We start from the raw sequence: 21,273 nt of genomic DNA, 5'->3' as shown, positions 1-21,273 counted from the left end.
TGAAACAATATTATAATACAAATCTTGAAGGATGTTGAATGGAGTACCTTTTACGCGAAGCAATGTTACCACCATTAAAACTATTTATATTTTCCTCCATATCAGTGAAAGTGGAAGGAACTTTTTATAAATTTAAGCATTTCGTAAGTAAGTACGTCCTAGATGTTATTATACGTTTTTAGTTGTTTAGATGGAAATACGAAAACATCTCTTCTAGTAATACAGTATATGATACAGCATTGTACAGCGTTTAATATTATCTGATATTATGTATTGTTTCTCAAGATTCAACAGGATTACTCCTTACTATTTACGACGAAAGTAATCATTCTGCATTATTTAGTAAGAACCTGTATGTACTTTGAAATATCGCAAGCTATAAACACAGTCGTGATTGTTATAAGTGATTACTATATATAATGTGTTTCACTTAAATTTAATTTTTTTAGATTTTTAAAAAATGGGAAATTGGCAAATGGAGGTTGGGAGAATGATGTCGTACATATTATTTCCCATTGGTATTTATTATTATATGAATCAAGCAGATAGTATCGAAGAATGGGTACAGAACGAGATGAAAAAGTTTGAGCCTATGAGTAAAGAACAACATGCTGAGTTAATAAATTTTATCGAAGAATGTAATAAGAAACGACAGTTGAAACTTATTGCAGAAATAGAAGCGCAATATCAAGAAGACTAGACTAGGTTGATCAAACTTAACATACACATGTAATTTTAATTTAAGGCAAATGAGTAAACATAAATGTAAACGTAAATATAAATCCGTTTATTATTTCTATTATCTTTAATAATAGTATTATGTAATATTAATAAATTGTTAACTGATTATATTTGAATTGTTTACATGTACTTCATCTCATATTGTACTTTATAATGTAATAAAATTTTATTCAGTTATTAATTACACATAATAAAGATTATGAATAATAACGATGTAAACAAATGTTATATATATACACACACACACACACAAACAGGTATACGATGAATATTTGATTGTAATATTGTATTTCGTAACAATAAAATTTCTGATTGAAACGTTTAATTAAAATGTGACACAAACTGAAAATGATTCGATTTATTGTGCAAATTGAATGCTATTTTTCATACAACACTTGAAACCACGGACGAGTATACAGTATAGACCTCTCATCTTATGGGATATCGTGTCCCATATTCTAAAATACCGATCGTGTAAAAAATCGGAGTGTTTCTTACGCCCTCTGCGATTTACAGTAGTGAGTGTAGGAATTATATTCGATGCAACTAATAAAGTTGGTAAAGTAACAGACGAGTGTGGTAAACTGAACAAAAGTAAAAATTTATAGTAAAAATATCCCTCTGGTTACGTGTTACACTAGAAATGATATGCACATATCTATGTACACATGTATACATATATTACAATGCGTTTTAGAATGTTTAACAATTTAACGACTAAATGTTAACGATTAAATTCACCTGAGATAATTGCAATCATACATCGATTAAAAATGTATTTGCTAACTTATATTTTTTACCACAGTATAACAAGAATGTTATCAATTTCTGAGATCTTATTCACTTCGTTACGGAGATTCTGAAAAATATTGTCTTAAAAACAAGTAACGACAATGACAATAATTGGAAATATTTTCAAGTGAAAGGATATGCATTTACTTGTTTGGGAAAAGTTGCGGCTCGTCATTCCGATGAGCTTTTTTAAAACTATTATTCGTATCTTATAGAGTAGCTAAACTTAAATTTATTTGAGTCATGTTAAGAAAAGAGCTTCTTAAAGAAGACTCAGGACAACATTTTGTTTTATTTGCAGAAATATTTAAATATACCGAAAACTAAATATATACCAAAATCGGAAAAATTAGATAGGTACATGAATACGTGCGACAAAATAGAAAAATTTTGAATGCTAAAGACTTTGTTAATATATCGATATATATTTTTATACCGATTTGAGAAATTCCTCCGAAACGGCTTAACGAATCGGGATGATCTTTTTTTGCATCTTGTAGGGCATGTTCTCCGATCGACCCTGTTAAAAAATGTTTTTCGATTTGATCATCGTAATCTATCTCTATTTTTTTAATTAATATTTTTGCACCGATTTCATGCTGTGTTCATCGGTTCCCCCGGGACGGCTTGACCAATCAAGGTGATTGCTTTAGCATCTCGTAGGGCATGTTACGCAATTTTTTGCATTCGTTTTTCGTAAACTGTTCTTTTTGCAAAAATCCAATTTTTATCAAATTTTGTAAAATCTAATTTACTTATACATAACACACGTGTTTGCTTGACGCACATATTATACGTATATACGTGTACAAAAAAATAAATGCAAATTAATCATTGATAATTACTCGTTACTTTTCTAAAAAACTGTTGGATTGATAAGCTGCAATAATTTATAGACATGAAACATATGTGACATATCTAAATCAAATATTGCCGTGAACTAATAGAAATCATATCAAGAGATGACATACTGTGCAATATTTGTATAAAGTATCTATATAATGCAAATAAAACTAATTACAATAGTTACGTGTACCTATACTGAAAATACGATCAAGTCACGATAACTAATTCATGATATTAATATGAACAAAAGATATTGTCATATAGTGATGGTATGAAAGATTTTCCATATAAAATTACCATCTTTTCAGTTCTACCATGATTATAAAATATCGTATAACATTATCGTATAACATAAATATCGTATAACATATTATTAATTGTTTACTAAATTACCTCTAATTGACATCGTTATCTTCACAGACTAAAATTTAATTTTTTTTCTTTTAAATTTATCGGTCAAAATATCAAAATAACTTCTATAAAGTCAAGCAGATATTTCGTTTCTTAGAAATCCATATTTAAATTCTTTACTTATTATTAAATATTATACATATTACATCGAGGCTTTCAAATGTAATGAGATAAGAGTACAAGTACCTATTGAAATTTTTGTACAAACACAATCATACATTTTTCACATTCAATTTGTCGTGATAGTTACATCCCCTCGAGTTTCTTATCAGTTAACGGTTAAATAGATGTTGCATACATTGTATGTACAATGTACAGTCTACAATACGCATACATACATACACACATAGAAGATGGCCAAGTAAGGCTGTATCCTCTAATAAGATAATCATCGCTATTAGAGTAAGATCAACCACTATTTTTAATACAGGCTGCCATCAAATAATGTGTCAAACGGGTGGGAGGTGATTCCTTGTGAAGAAATAAGAAAGAAATATAAAATAATATTTTTTCGTCCGAGGCTTAGTTTTCGACAAAAGATCGAGTTTAAAAATTTATCAAGTATTCTTGAACACGGCTAATTCCACACTGAATAGGGCTAAATAATCGACACAAGGTGATTCTACGTGTGAGAATAAGTCGAAAATATAGAATAACATTTTTTTTCTCAAGAGGCTTTGTTTCCGAGAAAAATAATTTTGGAAATTTATTCAAACTCTATCTTTTTCAGAATGAAACAAGAAGAGGACTTAAACGAAAAAATGTTATTCCACATATTTTGTTTCTTTTATAATCAGTCAAGTTGAAGTATACTTTACAAATTTTCAGACTTGAATTTCTCAAAAAAAAAAAAAAAAAAAAAAAAAAAAAAAGAAAAAATCACCTACCACCCGCCTGATTTGGTCAAATCTTGTGTTTCGAATGAAAATTAGTCAGTTTTCAGTCCGCTACCACCATTTCTAGATCTAATCTATTCCTAAATCAGTCTTTTTTCTAACGCTACATATTCCGTTTTTAGTCTTACTCTATAGGTACACAAAACTGTGCCCAACTTACCGCTCGGCAGACACTTTTATATTATTTATCATGTATAGAAGCTTTACTTTGTTACATCGTTGAGAAACAAATCGTTTTCAATCGTTTTCAATGTGATTTCCATGCGAAGCGATACCACCAGACTTAGACTTAGTTTCTATGTAAATAAAATATTCGAAAAATTATTCATTAATTACAATTAATTAATTATCGTTCGTATTATAGATGACTAACACGATATAGCGTTAAACTTATATATATATATATATATATATGATATTGCATTAAAAGTCGATGTGCAAAAATTTATTATACTTAACGTATCTATCGAGAGCTGTTTTGTAAAAATAAAGTAGTAATTTACACTATGCAGTGATCACGTATATATTGAAAATTATATTTATTTTTTATCGTCATCGTGGTCTATTGTTACGGTATATATGTTCAATTAAGTTAGCTATTACTCTGGCTAAATATGTTTATTCAGACATTAACGTCCAACATGTTCAAGTGGACATTAACATTAATGTCAGCGTGTAATTTTATACGCTCTTGTGTTCGCCCTCTTTCGTTCGCTCAATTATCGATTATCTTTTTTCAGTCATTTATATTTTTCTATCGACGAATAACATTTATGTTATGTTTGAGTATTTATATCTACCATTGTACGTACCTGTATCATCAAGCTGTAATTTTACATAAATATGTTCGAGTTAATCGCGCGTGTAAGAATTTTTTTTTGGATAATTTCGACACGATGAGCGGTTACCTGATAAATACATTTTTGTATAGCGCTTTGGAAAGTACGGAGCAAATTTCATGGTTTATAATGCATAACGATTATTCACAAGTACGTACGTAGATGCGTATTGAAATTATTTATATGCAGAAATTGTCTACGTCAAAGCTCGCGTATAATAGAAACTAATTATGAGTTGATAAATTGAGAAATAGAATGCGCAATTAGTTATTACCAGGCATTTTTAGGAAATGTCTATATGTCTAATGTCTCGCTATATGTCTCGCTATTATTATTATCTTCTTTTTATAAAACACAAATCGAATCAAGTCAATTGGAGCAAGAAGCTAACAAGAGCAAAAGAAAATATTCTACTGTACAAGTGAGGCGTATTTTTCTGCTCTAATCATGGCTAATCAAGTAGTCTTTTCTAACATCGTTCATTGCTTGCGATTGAAACGTAATTGAACCCCTACCGCGAATAGGATCGAAGATTTATTCCTTATTCATCAAATCTTGATAAACTCGAGCTTCGTGTAGGTATATGCGAATAAAGTGAAAGACGAAATATTGAAATCCTTCTCCAAAACTTTTTCTATATTTGTCAAGAAAGATGTGTCGAGTTTCTGGAGCTTGGACGACATTTTTATCTTTAAAAAGAATCAATCGCGATAACGAAGATTGGGCAATATTTTGAATTACGTAAATTACGTAAAATTTGAGATTCCAAATAATTATTAACGCAGCGAAATCGTCAGATCATAATTCTATTCCTTTTCGATAATCGGAATTGTATATTTTGTTGCACGACGATATTTATGTTAAACCATACTCGCTTAACAATTATAATAATTTGATCGGTATGGTATTATCTTCAACGTTGTATTAGTCGAATGTAAAATTGTCCGCGATACGGAGAACTGATCGATAAGCTAAATGTAAATCACCGGCAGGTCGTTTCCAGGTAAACCTGTTAACCGAAGCTTTGAAATTAACACTCGGATCGACCAAAGATTTTTCGTCGTCCTCGATATAAAGCAACTAAGTAGTGGCTGCGAATCGATCGTAGAAAGTTGTCGAAAAGTGCACGAGATCGTTGGCGAAGGAGTTGCGAGTGATTCGCATCGGAGGATGCAAAAGCGCGAAGAAGGAGGGACGCTTGCGCTAAGGGAGACCGCGTACTTTCATTTCGAGCGGCCACCTGTGCTTGCGCTCACACTCTCCTACCCCATTCAAACCATCCCAACCCCTGCCCTATACTATATATACGAAGACACTCTCGATACCGTTTCACTTCCCAACGTTACCACCGCGTCGGACTCTCTACGTTTCCAAGATCGTATCTGCTTCGACAAACGGACTCGCAGCGATTCCTCGTTTATTCTTTCACCCCTATTTTACTTGGTGAGTTAACGTGTCTACCTCGTTTATCCTCTTATTTATTAAATTTCCACAATTTGTTCATTAAGTGGCAATTACATGTCGACAGACCATTGTTACGGTACAATTAGTTCGAACGAAATAACAGATTATTTCGTAAGAACGAAACATCATTAAGTGGTTTTTCATTTTCGAACTCGTGACTCGAAAGAATGTCTGAAAAAGTCGTTCACATTTACGTGTCTTCTACGCATTATGTACATAGATACATGCATAACATGTACTCGTACATAACGGTTTTAAGATCATTTTATAGGAATGGAAATTTAAAAAATATATAAATGTATTTAAATAAATTTTCAATAGATCAACACAGTGATAATAGACAGATAATAGATTACGACAGTGATAATAATAATAATAAAAGTACAAAACTGTACTGGAATAGCGACATAACACCTACTGCCTAACCACTTACTGCCTTTTTTTTTCATAAAATGTATTCTTCGATGAAACGCGTAATACATTAGGACACACTTGTAGCGATACCGACAACTCGAATCAGTCACATTATAGACTTTCTTAGATTTAATGGCCGAGTAGTATGCCGAGCTCTCGTAATCGTGGTCCGTATGGTGTACGTATTTTATCTCGTACGATATTACATTACTTAAAATTTCCTGATTGTATATCTTGACTCGGACTACGAGAATGGTTGTCGTTACCTCTCTTACTGCTGGCTTCCATAACGTGGTAGATGCGGAAAGTAAAGCTACTTTGATGGATACGTAAGAACGTTTCGAATACGAGAATCTGAATACTTGGAACGTGTACCAAGGACCAATACGTCAAGGAAGTCGTCCTGGACGATGACACATCCAACGACTGACAATAGTAGAAGATTACGTCTTTACCAAAATTATTATATAAGTTCTATCACAATTTCGTTTAATCTGACACGTATTTATACAGAAATAACGTAACGTTGCCTCGTTGGGTTGCAAACATCCTGATTTCTCTTTATGAAAATGAAAACCAGAATAGTCTTTTGTACCACGGTGTACTATTCGCGGTGTACTTGTACGATAATGTGTTCGAATTTTCTATCGTCGTCTATCGTATCGCACGAATCGTTATCCAAAATCGAAAACCTTCGTCGAAAAGGTTGATAATCATAATCAAGGATAGGAAAATAGAGTGATATTATTAAGGAGATGCTATCGTTCGATTCAATTTCACGCCCATAAATCACGCTCTAAATGTGTGCAACTGCTTGTAATTTTATCAAATTTCTTTAAAACTACGTCATATTACCCGTCTAAAAATATTACTAGTTGATCGATAACCTAAGTACATATCTGCCCCTACAAATAATTCATTGACGAAACATCTATGAAATTTTAGGTAAGGTAACTCGTATGTCCTCCCTGTGCTCGAGCAACCCAACGTCTTGTCTATCGATGTATATGAATTCTATGATTGCGATCGACGATACGTACTACTAGCGATTATAGGTGCACTTGATGTTTGGTCAAATTTTTCACGGTACATACTACGATTATCTTTGTCGATGTATGTATTTCTGCACACAGATATACGTATATAGCTGTATATTAGAAAGAGCAAAGGTATAGTTATATATAAGAGTAAAGTTATAGTTTTGTAATGAAAAATAAATATAGAAAATTTATCATTTGTAATAATATTGTAACTTGGAATCGTTACGATTAAATAAGATACTCGTATATTAAAGATACTGGTATGTCCATCTTGTGTGCATATTTTCTCCAAAGAACGTAGTAAAACTTCTTAAAACTCGATAAAAGTTTTTCCAGCAGTCCAACAGGGAGTCTCGTAAAAAGTCCAAGAAAGGTTCTTTAAACGATCCAGAAAAACTTCTTATTTATTCTAACTGTTTCGTCCTTATGTACGCGTGGTTTCTTCGGACGGTTTCAAGAAAATCCAAGACTATCAAGGAACTCGCAATAAATTTAGTAAAGGAAGATAGGGAAAAGTTATAATAGGATGGTATTTAGAAGCAGATACGTAGGTGTCTATTCAGAGGCAAATTCAGATAAGATTGGAATATAAGATAGCACGTAAAGTATGTGCAACAAACGGTGCTAATACAATGCAATGCAACATCATTACGATACGATAGAGATTCAATGAAGAAACTATTTTTTTACAATCGGAACGATCGTAACGTATTGATTAAGTAAAGTTAAACGGTATGATGGTAAAGTTTAACCGGCTAGCGTGGATGTCCACCGCGAAAGTGGTCAAAAGTTTTGAATATTTCAGATCACCTACATTTTTCTTCAAATAGAAGTAGAGTAAAAACAAAGAAAAGAAACAAAATTTATCGACTGACGAATGAAAATAACGGTGAATAAGAAATAGTACGATGCGATAAATAAACGAGAAAAGTATTTCATTATCTACTTATATGTATTTAACAAAATCTTCTTACCGAGTTTAATTCATAAACCTATTCAAGATCAACTAATATGACTTTCGATGAAAATCAATTAAAGGCTTAATATTATTTTACTTTCAGGAAATTTGATAAGATGTCGATCAAATTCTACGCAAAATCGCTCTTCCTATTTATTATTGTTGGCCTTGTTGTTGGTGCTGAAAATTACATAGATTACGGAGGTAGGTGAAAAAAAGTTGAGAATATTCCTTCGACTGAGAACGAATGTACGTATTATTTATGTTCGTTCAATGAACGTTCGAATATAAATAATATTATCCTTTTATTTTATACTTTTTATATTTATTCGCGTATTATTTATTGGTATTATTTATATGGTATCTAAATGCTTATTTTAATTTTGAATTTGTAAAACTCTATACGTAGATGGTTACAAGCTGTTACAGAGTTTTTGCAGTCTATAAGTTGAGACGACCACATTACCACATTGAGGAAAGTATTGCTTTTGCTATCGCTATGTAATACAGCAGCAACGTACTTCAAACGATGAACGAACAAGCCTTGTTTCGAAGAAACGATCTCTATATCGTTCCTATAAACATGATAATTACCGCTTTAAAGCTCGTAGCTCGTGTACGAACGTTGAAAGTGGAAAATTACAGACGTTCGATGTCAGATTTACCTGTGACAAGCTTTTAAATAATCGTTCTCGATATGATAACTTCTTCGTAACTTTGCAATTTTCATTTTGCATTTTATTATACATACAAATCGCTTAATGTAAACATTGAAAATTTAATAAATTGAAATATAATATTATTTATCAAAATTAAATGCTCGAATATCTTCGACGATGTTAGCAACTATCGTTTGACTGACAATGATTAACCAACAACTAGTCGAACTGTCTAATTTCACTGATCTTAATAGCCAACAACGTACCATCGCTTGGTCACTTTCATCTGTACGTTGTATTTACAGATGAAGTAGCAGAAAAAACGCCAGTTGAAAATATTCACGAGCTTTACAGAATTCTGATGCAACGTAACGCTTTGGAGAATGCCGGACTTGGCGAGACTCCACTGGAACATTTGATGATCCGTAAATCTCAACGATCGCCTTCGTTACGTTTACGTTTTGGACGTTCGGATCCTCGTTCGTCCGTAAGTATACGAGTTTTTAACGTTTTTATCTTTAGATAGCGAACATTCTTGGATAAACACTCGCATAGAATAGAAATTTAGAAATACCGACGTAATAAGAATAATAACTATATTTTCGTCCTTTCTTTGGACAATACGCTCTTTCAATACTTTTCTTTCATTCGTGCAACAGCAAGACTTACCCATTTTTCTTATCTAATTTACCTGTAAGTTTTCTTCGCTTTTTAACCACGACGAGAGCAAAATATAATCCGCTAAAATATACATAGATATGTATGTATGTGTAGCAAGTTAAATGAGCTAAATTTTATTCAATTTCGCTCGAGTCGTGGAATTTTATTCGAGGAATGATTCGTACTTAATATAGGATAATAGAGAAACTATAACATCTAATTATCTTATAAATCCAGAAATTACAGATCTATCGCGAACGAAATGACGTATATGAAAAACATATTTGTATATTTATTCGTATCGACGTAATCGTAAAAATGTAGAAGTCAATAATTGTGCGATACACTTTGGGACAAATAGTAATAGAATTTGTATAAATAACATTTGAAAATTGTATTTTTCAGGTGGGAATTCTACCAAACCTATAAGCGTTATCTCATCGAGATTCGACAAGTGAACACGGATACGAATAACATTCTTCAGTTTCTCTTACCATATATACAAAAATCGTACGGAGTGTACAACGTACATCTAATTATATCGTAACATTACGCGATCTGCTAGAAAATAGAAATTATTTTTATTTTTCTTCTTTTATTCTTTTTAAACACCACGAGAATTAAAAACATTGTCCATGATTAAAATATTTTCCATACTAAATATTATATTTTTGATGGTTCGTTATGTAAAGTTAATTTTTGCTCTGACTGTAAGCAGTATAAAAATATAATAGACGGTGTAGTGTTTGAAAAGAAGATCGACGTTTGAAATTACTAATAAAAGGGACACAAGAGAAATTTACTACGTCTTTTACATTACGCGATTAATTTGTATCTCCTTGTTTATTAAGTTAGCGATTTTTATTTATTTTACCTACATATATCCAGTGACACCTTTTATTAAGTAAATATCTCAACATCATTTACGTTATATTATTAGAATTGAAAAAAGATGTTGCTTATCGGAACAACACGTTCGTCCCTTGGAAGAGAACAATTTTTTTCAACGTTTTGCTGAAGTAAAAAATTAACGATAAGAATGGAAAACAACCATCGCAACAGTTGTATACATAAAAATGAATATACCTAATACTTAATTTATTTTCAACTTTTTATTATCGTTAATTTCATTTCTCCGAGTACGAGTCGTTGAAACGAAAAGATCAAAATGCCGGAGATTGAATTATTTATTTGACTTGATTTCCAGTGTTTGTTGGTGTCGATCTGTCAATTCGGACCATGAATTTATGCAATGTCGCATCATGTAATAAACATTCGGTTAATGGATGTTCGAGATGGAAGTATACCTATTTAATAATAAGGCGTACTGAATGTGGAAATAACAACAAGGCTTATTTGAGATGCAAGTATATTTAATAACAAGGCATAATATGATAATATCGAGAATTTCAACAGATTGAAACGAAGAAATGTGAGTTTGGGTTTTTTGTAAACTTTGGAGTGAAAATTTATTAACTACGTATAATTACTTGACACTTACAATTAGTTGCAAGGTATAAATTGTTTCCGAAACGTTATAATTAAACGACTCTATCGTCCTATATGTGTTTTTTCTTTCGCAAATTTTAAGTACATTCGTTGCACTTTTACGTTATTTCACTCACATAGAGATTTCAAGCATTACATTTTTATACGTATAATTTCTCAACATTTCTGGCTCATGCCCTAAGTTTGCGATGTAGAAAATTTTATAGGGAGCAGAGTTTGAGTCTTAGAATTAGTTAAAAAAGTTTAGTTTATCTTGAGCTATAATTTAAACGTTTAATATGATTTCATGATATTTAATCGTTACTTAAAGTGTGCCGTTTTTATGGAAGAACAAAGTTTCTTAAGCGAACACGCGGCTTCTCTGTCTTCGTGAATCAATTCGCCGATATTTTTAAATTCTGGTCGTGATAAAAGTTGGTTTCGTGCGTGGTCTATGGTGATAGAAAGTGGCATTGTTAACATTTTTCTCCAATTCGTTTTCTCATATTGGATAAGAAACTGTAAGAAGATGACTTTGTTATTCTTTGTAAATATGATAATACGTATTTTACTTTACATAAATATCGATATCAACAGAGTTTGAATACTTTTACCGGGAAAAAATTGTATCATGTAGTTGATCGTTTAGACTATACTAGCCAATATATCCATAATTTCGACATATCTACTAATTTGTTTCTTTAGAAATGTGAAATAAATTTGCTTACCGCTATCCTGTTTGCCGTACTGTTTTATTTCTACTAAATACGAACTATATCACGTTTTTATTTACGAAAACCGAAAACGTCTTTACTAAAATCGTTTCGCGAATAAAGTTTCTAATTATAAGACAATTCGATTAATGGATAAAGAATATATATGTACATACCATTATATATTTTACATTAACCACTCTATCTACTCTATGTATGTTTGTATTACTTGGTTAAATTTTTAACTTTATTTTATTCGAGCTTTGTAACGTAGCTATTTTAATAAAGATCTATATGCTCCCTCGATTTTTCTATTTATTTATCCTATCACGATTATTCCAATTATATACTGACCTGATCAAATGCTGTGTCTTCGATATGGAACATTATATGCGTTAGTGGTTTAAAAAGAGGTGACATATCCGGTATATCGTCCACAAGTTTCGTAATATCATTTTGTCGTAATTTATTTAATATTAAATCAGACGCGCGAATCAGAAATTCGTGCGTTACCTGTAACGCGAAATATTTTGCGCGAAATTAAATTTTGCATGCGATAATTTAGACCACGATATGTTTTATTACGTACTTTTAAAGCCTGTCGTCCAGAACTAGTGAACAACAGCTCGTCGGTATGTACCTCGATAACGGAAAACAAGTTGTACGTTTCGTTAATGCATGAATCTATATTTGACGTTTGTACACTGAAAGATTAATTTAAACATTTAAACAAGATCGAAGAGAAAAATTGTTGACCTTAAAATCCAAGATAAAGGCGAATTTCGTAGCAGCTTTCTTACCTTATTTTTCACCGATATAAAGATCGAATTATCATTCACGCGAAAAGCGAACCTCTAATTATTTTGAATAGTGCGTTGTGATTGCCAATTTTATATAAAAATTTCATATAAATATTTTTTTAAGATTATAAAATAGTCTTACTTTTTTTTTACAAGCTGGAAGAAATCATCGATTTGGGAAGTATGCTTATCGTCTTCGTCGATACTACAAATAGCTTCGGCCAAGGTGGTTACTGTTGCTGATACATCGTTGGGGTCGAAAAAATTTAATTCTAAGTAATCTATTCCTTCAGAGGTTGAATCGCCTTGTATTTTTGTTTCGCAAGTTTTCGAAAACTCGATAAGGGCGGTATAGAGGGATGCACAGAGAACGTGGAGAAGGACGTTCCCACCAATTGGATGACAATGGGCAGGGATATTATCTTGTAATGCAAGTACAGTTTTTAAGATTGCAGGTGGTAACGTTACATACAATTCAGCGAAACAACCAATTATCAACGACATTGCCTGATATATAGAAGCGCCTGTCTGCAAATTATTGAGATATTTTTCAAAAACCAACGTTTATTAGACTTTTTATGGTTACTATGTTACGTATTGGTTTCAAGGATGACGAGCAATTTTCGTTTCTTTTTCGGATTTCTCAGCAATAATTGCAGGACAAATTCATGTCAAATATCTGCTTGTTACGTTTACATTCGAAGGTAATACATTTGTATAAATACCATATCGAAGACTAGCGATAATATTAACATACAGCTCGCTCTACATGTATGTACGTACGCATGTAGAGATGTAGTTTTGTTACTATTAAAATGAAATTAGACGCACGTTTATAATCAGCAACTTACTCTTACAGCTTCCAAAAGAAGTTCGATAATTGGATGCATCATATTCTTTAATGGGCTTAAAATCGCATTCAGCCAGGGCGGTCTTGATTGATTCCACACCTAAATAAATATGTTTATGTTGCTTTTACATATATTATTTTTTATTCTTACATATTTTATTTTTATTCTCGATATTTTAACGAATACCTGTTGGCGGTCCAGATAGCTCGACCAATCAGGAATCTGCTTTAAAGCTGTCACGATAACACAACCAGGGTCTTGCGCTATATACGTTAAAATATACATTAGGCTATAAAGGCCTAACGCTGACGTTACTTTCATCGATGCGTTGCACATTATACCACTGCATAAAAAACCACCGCAACTCATTCCATTGGATTGTATTTCTTCGAAAATATCAAAATCATTTTTAGACGTAAAATTACCACATTTGTAGATCAAAGTGTTTAATAATATTTTAGCCACAGCATAGTCGTTCATAAAGAGTACCTATGAAAATTTGAAATTAGCATCTTTTTTTAATCGTGCAAATGTATGCATTTGCCGGGGACAAAAATAAGCGGACAGGTAGCGGAAATGGATTGCATTGTTTTACCACTTGACGAACATCAACAGTAGAAAAAAATTATTGAAAAGAAACTGGTTTTATGTTTATAGCTTATATCTCTAATTAGAGATTATTTCATTCTTATGCTATAGATAGCGTTACAATTACCTTCATTAACTGAGGCCAATTTGGTTGAGGTTGATGTCTAAGAACGTTTAATTCTAAAATTGCAACTCGATTTTTAGGCAAATTTGAAATGTAAATGTCAGAATCGACGGAGCCTAATAAATTCGGTGCGCATACCAATAACCAGGCGGCAGGTTCGCGACGAGGTTGCAAAATTGTTAAATTTTCAAGTCCAAAACGGAATACCTACAATAAAAATTCAACCAATCTAAAACAAAACTGTATGATCTATACCTACGTATTTATGTATACCTATTATAAACTATACATATGCAGCTATATGCATGTATATAGCATAACAAAACTTAAAGTAAAAGTCGAAATTAAGATATTCTTATTCTACCCCATACAGAAGAAATGATTTTTAAATTCTATATTTCTGTTTAATCGCATTGATACTAATAACGATAAAAAGACGAATTATAAAAGATTTTATTATATCACTCCCTAATCATCTTCCATCTTTGTTAAATACTATGCGAAGATGTTAAAAGATCGTGCGAGATGACCTTGAAATTTCAAAAAAAAAAAAAAAAAAGAAACAACAAAGAAGTATTATCACTGCCATAACATGGCTCGTTCTGCAACGTTACTCTACTGATCAGTAGAACACATTGTAATAAAAAAAATTGTTATCCTCGAAAATCATGTTCAAGATCAATTCTGTATCAATTTTTCTTTTACAAATGTCCACCGATCCAGAGATATACCTCTCAAAGAATCACCCTGTACATATATTTAATCGTATTTCAACTATTCGAAACTATTAATATTTTACCTGATATAATTCTCGAAGAGGGGTTCCTCTTAATAACAAGCAAATCAACAATTCATTGCATTTCGCGTGTATGTCCCTAATGGCAGTTGGTAATCTGTTTAATTTCATTCCAATCATTTCGTTGGCGCTTGTACAGGCACCCAAAGCAAGATATCCGGTACAACACAGAACGTTAAAGGCATCCGCCCAGAATTGTTCGGATCGTGCCAAACTCGGTCGACCCTATTTTTGGTTTATATTTTTCTGTATCGATATTACCTATGCGCATAGCAAGTGAAAGCGATATACGATCGTTAGATATTCTTACATAAATAAATCTTGTAACAATAATGGACAAAGACTCGTTCAACATTCCAGAAAAAACACGTTGTGCCATTTTTGGAGATACGGTACTCCATAGATCTCTCTTTGTTCCTAAAAATATGAAATAAAAAATATAAAAAATATAGTTATAATTAAGAGGAAAATACAACAGTATCGATCCGTAGGTGTTTAAATAACATAATTACAAACGCAGCCTTTGGATAAGACAAATATGGATCCCCGAAATCTTTTGGAAGGAAAATTATAAAATGCTATGTTACGTGAACGTACAACTGTTACAACTTTCAGATTTCAAGGAATGTTAAAAGCACGTTACATACCTTCTGCTGAGAAATTTTATGCCATTTTATACCATTTGTTGTATCATATTTCCCGATCGTTGCTGTAAGAAACTACTATCTATTCACGTTACTGTAATATTAATTATCAAGATAATGTCTTGTAACAGAGGCTACATATTAAAAATCCCTTTACCAAAATGAAATTACTTATTGCTGTATGAAAAAATGTCTGTAAACTACGTCTTACTACGTGACAGATATCAAGAGTTATCAGGTAAAAGGTATAAATCACAACTACAGCTTTTACAAACTACTAATATTTTCATATCGAATACCGAATTCGTTTTTTCGACGTTTAGATTCATAGATGATATATTACTTTCTAACTTTGTTATAATTACCTTGCATATACAGCCACCACATTTGTATTACGAAAGAGCATCGTTCTCGTTCAAAAAATGACGTAGTATCGTGCCAACTGAGAGAATCAGCTTCGTTAAGTATATATAACGAAATTAAGCGGCAATGTAAATCCAATAATCGCTCTGCTACAGCTTCAGTCATTTCATGATAGCATTTATACGATGTGTTTAATTTCTCGCTATCCCAAAGAAAAATTATGGAAATTATTTGGAAATTAAATCACTGTAAGCTATTAATTGGAAATTGTGAACACTAGCACGATATTATTATTATAGAAATAAGATTTTTCTTTTATCTGAATATTCTGAGTATTCGACGTTATATCGTGAAATCACAAACTTTGCAGATATCTGCAATTGCATGTGGAAAAAATTTCCTAAAAATAATGCTTCGTACGAAAATTTTCAGAATAAATGTTTCACAACCATTCAAACTTACATGTACAATCCTTGTATAGAATTCAGGTTTTGTCATTTTCTTATCATTAGACACGTCTATGAAAGTTATCGATCTAAATGAAATGAAGTATAAAACGATAAAAAAAGAGAGGAATAAGCAACAACCGTTGATTCGTATAAATTAGAAAAAATAAGTTATTCGCTGTTAGGTCTTTCACTAAATGAAATTCCTTCGCTTTACAAATATTAAATTTTTTAAATCACCTATATAATTAATTTCTCTAATTCTTCGCGTATCTCTTAATTTTAATTATATAATAAATTTAACATTGCATTATACCTTGTGATAAGTATACAATTATAATTATGTACATAAAGACTGGACTTTATGAAAGGTAATTCAAAAGTTCGTGCAATCATATAAAAAGCACGCGCATCCATACGCGCACAACAAATATCAATTACCTTGATTGCGGAGAAATTAAATTCTTAGCTTGTCTATTATAGCACCACAGACAATTTCGTATTAATGCAGCTGCTCCTAAAGTAGCTGTTAATACCGTTAAATCTGCATGATCTAATGATTCTTGAATAAGCAGATGTAAATGTTCTGAAATAATGTTATTATTACAAAATGCGTAAAATATTGTGTATTAAAATATTATATATTTTGCAATAAGTTTGATTGCTCGTTTTATTTTAGTAAAGCAACAGCAGATATCTATCTAAGTACGATTATGTACGATGACTTAAGCACCCATCTTTTTCCAACAAAGTTATTTTTTTTACCTAATAATTTATCGGCGGTATCGACAACAAGTAACACAAATTCGGATGGTGAGATCTTTTTGATAACTCTCTCTTCGTTTTCTACGATTGCGGAAGATTTGTTTTCCATTAAACTCGTTAGACCAGAATGACGTTTGAAAGCAGCTTGAAAATCTGCTTCCCACCACGTAACAATTTTAACCGCGACAAATGACGCGTGTCTCGGAAAATCAAGTTTTCCACCGCTAATACGTGAGCAAAGGGGCTCCTTTAGTACAGTTTGCATTTCCTGCATCATTATGATATACTATACGTTATTATGCCATAACAAGCTCACGGTATTATTAGTTTGTAAGAAAAATAAAATTGAGATAATTTATATTTACGTGTATATTTTTATATGGTTGTCGACTAACGCTTTATTAATCGAATTGTAAAAAGAACTCGTATTTGCGTTTAAAATCTACAGATCGATGTTACGTACATACAATAATTATAAAAATTCTGTATAAGTAACTCGATAGTAAAGGAGAAAATTTTTCTATCCCAAAAGAACTATCATAGATATATAGTACACCTTAACTAATATATGCATATGAATGACTAATGAAGAATATGAACTAAGCGACAACAGCTTGATCTAAGTTCTAAACCAATTAATTTTTAATCGTGTATTTCTTCTTTATTACAAAAACAACATTAAAGTTAATATTATCAGAATTGAGAAAAGATATTAGCATCGATTTCTAAATTTCTGATTTCATATGCAAAACTTTATTCGCAATAATAGAAATTTTTTATCGTTTGTAAATTAGCTAAACAACTTAGCACCTTATAGAAAATTGTCATATTAAATAAACTTACACGAGTCACAGCCGAAATCGTACGCAACATGTACTTGTACATATAAAAGTACATTTCATCTACTAAAAAAACTTCAAGGCTGATGGAAAAAAAGATCGAGACTAATATACATACATGTATATATTGTAAATGTTGCTAACAATATAGATGTACAGTATAGATGTTCTTCTCATTTTTGTTTTTTCGAATTGCCCTTCGGGAAAATACATACATATATCATACACATGTCATACGATTTTAATTGTAAGATGGTTTCCAAGCTAATATACATGTATATGTACAGCAATCTTATCTTTTTCCATACTTAGAAAAATTCCAAATATCAAATACCAATACAGAATATTAATATATTTTAATAACAATCCGTATAACCATTATACAAATTTACTTATTATTCACTATATATTTATTATTTTGTAGTAAAAAAAAAGTGTATTCTTATCAAGTTTTCAAAACAAGTTCTTTAACTTGGTGGAAAATTATTCGAGAAATTCAGAACTATTGATTAAAAATAATAATACCTGATAATATTGCATGTCCCGTTGCAATAAGATTCTAACGCGGTCTACTAAATTGCCATCTTCCATAATCTCCATTTTCGTCGATTCTTTGGTAGATAATAACGTTCTTAGAAATATATAAATATATAAAAATATTTATTAACGACAAATTTTAGATAATAATATTCATTAATACTCAACTTGAATATTACTTATTTACATAAAGCATACTCGATAAATAATTTATACATAAAAACGTATAGCGATCGTGTATATATTGTTATATTAAATTTTAAAGTAAACTATTCTTGATTACATTTCTTCTTTTGCACATAAATATGCATATAAATACCAAACTTATAAATGTGCCATTCTATCATGCAAATATTTGTGTCAATATTTTACAAAGATACTCACATAAATATATTACAATGTCATATCTATTTTATATTATTATTTATATACATAGATTGTAAAATTGTACATTTCCAACTGAAGATATTCAGCCATTTCAATCGATATTACAACTTTGAACATCGATAAATGGAATTAAAGATCTGTCGTCGTTGCTTCTCTTTCTTTTCCACTAAAGGAACATTTATCGAAGTTTGTTTGATTCTTTATGATTGCTGCTATTTCACTGTTAAGTAGTTCGTGTAATGTTTTTCCGTCATGTTTATAAATCCATCTACCATTTATAAAATCGTATCGCTTTGGACCAGACTTAGGAGAAGATAGCCAAATTTGTTTATTCGGAGTCTGACGATTTATGACATAAGTGCCATAAGAAGTACCAAACTTGACAGTTAATACTCCATCCTACAACATTAAGTATGATATTATTATCTAAAAATCACAATTACGTAATATCTTCATAATTGTAACATAGTCATAAAAATACCATATATATGCTGATACAACATACCCCATATGACACATCTGCATCCGATAAATGTGCTGCTTGCTCTATTAATTCATCAAAATATTCAGTTAAAGAATCAAGTGTTTCGTCAGAAATTCTCTCAAATTCTACAGGCGTCAATTCTCTATGTAAAAGAAAAGATTTCTCTTGTGTTATTCATAATTTACTGTTGTTTGTTAGTACATTCTTGTTAAAAAATAAGGCTCAAAAAGGATTAGAACTGAGTTAAATTATAAACAAATAATCATACAAATAATCGTGTAATATTTCTACGCGCGCGCGCGCGCGTGCGTGTGTGTATGTGTATGTACCTATGAGTCAAATGCACGATAGATTGTACTAAGTGTAATATATAATATTTATACATATACATTTTATGTATTTAATATTTGCGTGTAATATTTAGATTTTCCAATCCAAAACATTAACTGAAAGATCTAAAGAAAGCACAGCTACTTTAAGCTTAGAAAATGAAAACAGAGAATAAGTTGTCATTATTATTATCATAATATGTACTCACTGTGTAATTGGAAATACAACACTACTATTTGAGCTGAGATAAGCTATTAATTTGTAATTGAATGTCTTTACATTATTACTTTTATTTGAATACTTTTTAGAATGCAATACAAGATAACCTATATTCTTTGGATATTTTATATTGATCTCTTGTATTAAACAAGTATTTATAACTTTTGATACCGAATCATGCGATAGAATTCTAAAAATGCTACTTCTTGTTATGCTTCTAGTTAGTAACATGATATAAATTTTTTCTATATTATATATTGATCAAACAAGATACCAAGGGGGCATTGCCATGCGTACACTATGCGCAAAACATGGTTTTGTTGTGGACTGTATAATCATACATATTAGTATATATCCTGTTACGTTATAGCGTGAATAATATAACTTGATGAGATGCCTCGTGCTTATAGACCTGATCGTTCCCGGACTAGTGCGACATCATGCGGCGAAGTGCTGAGGTCAACTAAAGGTAGCACATACAAGAACCTATAAAATTAGGGATCTGCCCTGTTTGGTTGCACAGAACATGTAGAGGCAATGCAAATTGATTATGACTAACGATAAATAAACGACGAAAATAAAAAAATAAGTATAAACAAATACACATAGCGACAATATATATATATAATAATCATTAGCATTGCCTTTACATGTTTTTATAACGAACATTAAGAAAAATGGAATTATTATTGCACTGTGTATGAAAATACTAAAAGCGAATTCAAGGTAGTCCCATTTACAGCACGTTCTGTAACCAAACAAGGTAGGTCCCTAATTTTATAGGTTCCTGTATATGCTAACTTTACTTGACTTCAGCTCTTGACCGCATGGAGCAGCACCTGTATTGTGAAACAATTAGGACCACGGGTGTGAGCACACTCGTTTCCTCTCTGATATAAGCTTATTTGTAATGAATTTAATATGGTTTTAGTATGGCTTAGTCAAAAGACAGTCGGAGCGTAATTTGAATTGTCAACCGCGTATGTTTAGAAAACTATTTTAGGATTCAATACGTAGTACGGCAAAAGTTAGAATTCGGGAACAGAAATGCTTCATCTAGGACCGTAGACAATTGACAGCTTTAATTAAAGTCACGTAGGCTCTCTCAAACTGGATGTTTGTTTCCAACCTAAGATTACATGCTCAAACGTTCTGTTTCTAAGATATTCAATCGAATTA

The 21,273-nt window shown here is 31.3% G+C and overlaps 4 protein-coding genes across 7 annotated transcripts; 2 read left to right on the top strand and 2 right to left on the bottom strand.

The window, feature by feature from the left end:
* The first annotated feature begins 4 nt into the window (after nt 1-4).
* Nucleotides 5-854, top strand: LOC100745239. Of its 2 annotated transcripts, XM_033324792.1 has the most exons (3): nt 5-147; nt 286-352; nt 450-849. In XM_033324792.1, exons 1-3 carry the CDS (start codon nt 39-41, stop codon nt 547-549), a joined length of 276 nt encoding a protein of 91 aa, XP_033180683.1. In that variant the 5' UTR covers nt 5-38; the 3' UTR covers nt 550-849. The 2 variants fall into 2 exon arrangements, with proteins under 2 accessions (XP_033180683.1, XP_033180684.1); XM_033324793.1 differs by having other exon boundaries at nt 139-352; nt 450-854.
* Nucleotides 855-5,770: 4,916 nt separating this feature from the next.
* LOC100748800 (short neuropeptide F) lies at nt 5,771-10,741 on the top strand. Its single transcript, XM_003485579.4, has 4 exons — nt 5,771-5,968; nt 8,505-8,605; nt 9,366-9,543; nt 10,126-10,741. The coding sequence occupies exons 2-4, from the start codon at nt 8,518-8,520 to the stop codon at nt 10,265-10,267; spliced, it is 408 nt and encodes a 135-aa protein (XP_003485627.1). The 5' UTR covers nt 5,771-5,968; nt 8,505-8,517; the 3' UTR covers nt 10,268-10,741.
* Nucleotides 10,742-11,163: 422 nt separating this feature from the next.
* Nucleotides 11,164-19,177, bottom strand: LOC100748561. Of its 3 annotated transcripts, XM_033324734.1 has the most exons (15): nt 19,059-19,177; nt 18,663-18,768; nt 17,299-17,566; nt 16,975-17,119; nt 16,090-16,289; nt 15,391-15,497; nt 15,084-15,305; nt 14,288-14,491; nt 13,759-14,061; nt 13,573-13,671; nt 12,864-13,249; nt 12,511-12,625; nt 12,276-12,434; nt 11,309-11,727; nt 11,164-11,242 (listed from the first exon to the last, which is right to left on the bottom strand). In XM_033324734.1, the coding sequence occupies exons 2-14, from the start codon at nt 18,735-18,737 to the stop codon at nt 11,530-11,532; spliced, it is 2,481 nt and encodes an 826-aa protein (XP_033180625.1). In that variant the 5' UTR covers nt 18,738-18,768; nt 19,059-19,177; the 3' UTR covers nt 11,164-11,242; nt 11,309-11,529. The 3 variants fall into 3 exon arrangements, with proteins under 3 accessions (XP_033180625.1, XP_033180626.1, XP_012249511.2); XM_033324735.1 differs by lacking the exon at nt 18,663-18,768 and having other exon boundaries at nt 19,059-19,100; XM_012394088.3 differs by lacking the exon at nt 19,059-19,177 and having other exon boundaries at nt 18,663-18,848.
* LOC100748679 (frataxin, mitochondrial) lies at nt 19,076-20,442 on the bottom strand. The gene is made up of 3 exons (XM_003485578.4): nt 20,084-20,442; nt 19,567-19,687; nt 19,076-19,460 (listed from the first exon to the last, which is right to left on the bottom strand). Exons 1-3 carry the CDS (start codon nt 20,323-20,325, stop codon nt 19,191-19,193), a joined length of 633 nt encoding a protein of 210 aa, XP_003485626.1. The 5' UTR covers nt 20,326-20,442; the 3' UTR covers nt 19,076-19,190.
* Nucleotides 20,443-21,273: the final 831 nt, after the last annotated feature.

Source organism: Bombus impatiens, unplaced genomic scaffold, assembly GCF_000188095.3.
Source record: "Bombus impatiens unplaced genomic scaffold, BIMP_2.2 scf_0064, whole genome shotgun sequence".
In the NCBI taxonomy this organism is placed as follows: domain Eukaryota; kingdom Metazoa; phylum Arthropoda; class Insecta; order Hymenoptera; family Apidae; genus Bombus; species Bombus impatiens.
This window is presented reverse-complemented; position numbering and strand designations above follow the sequence as displayed.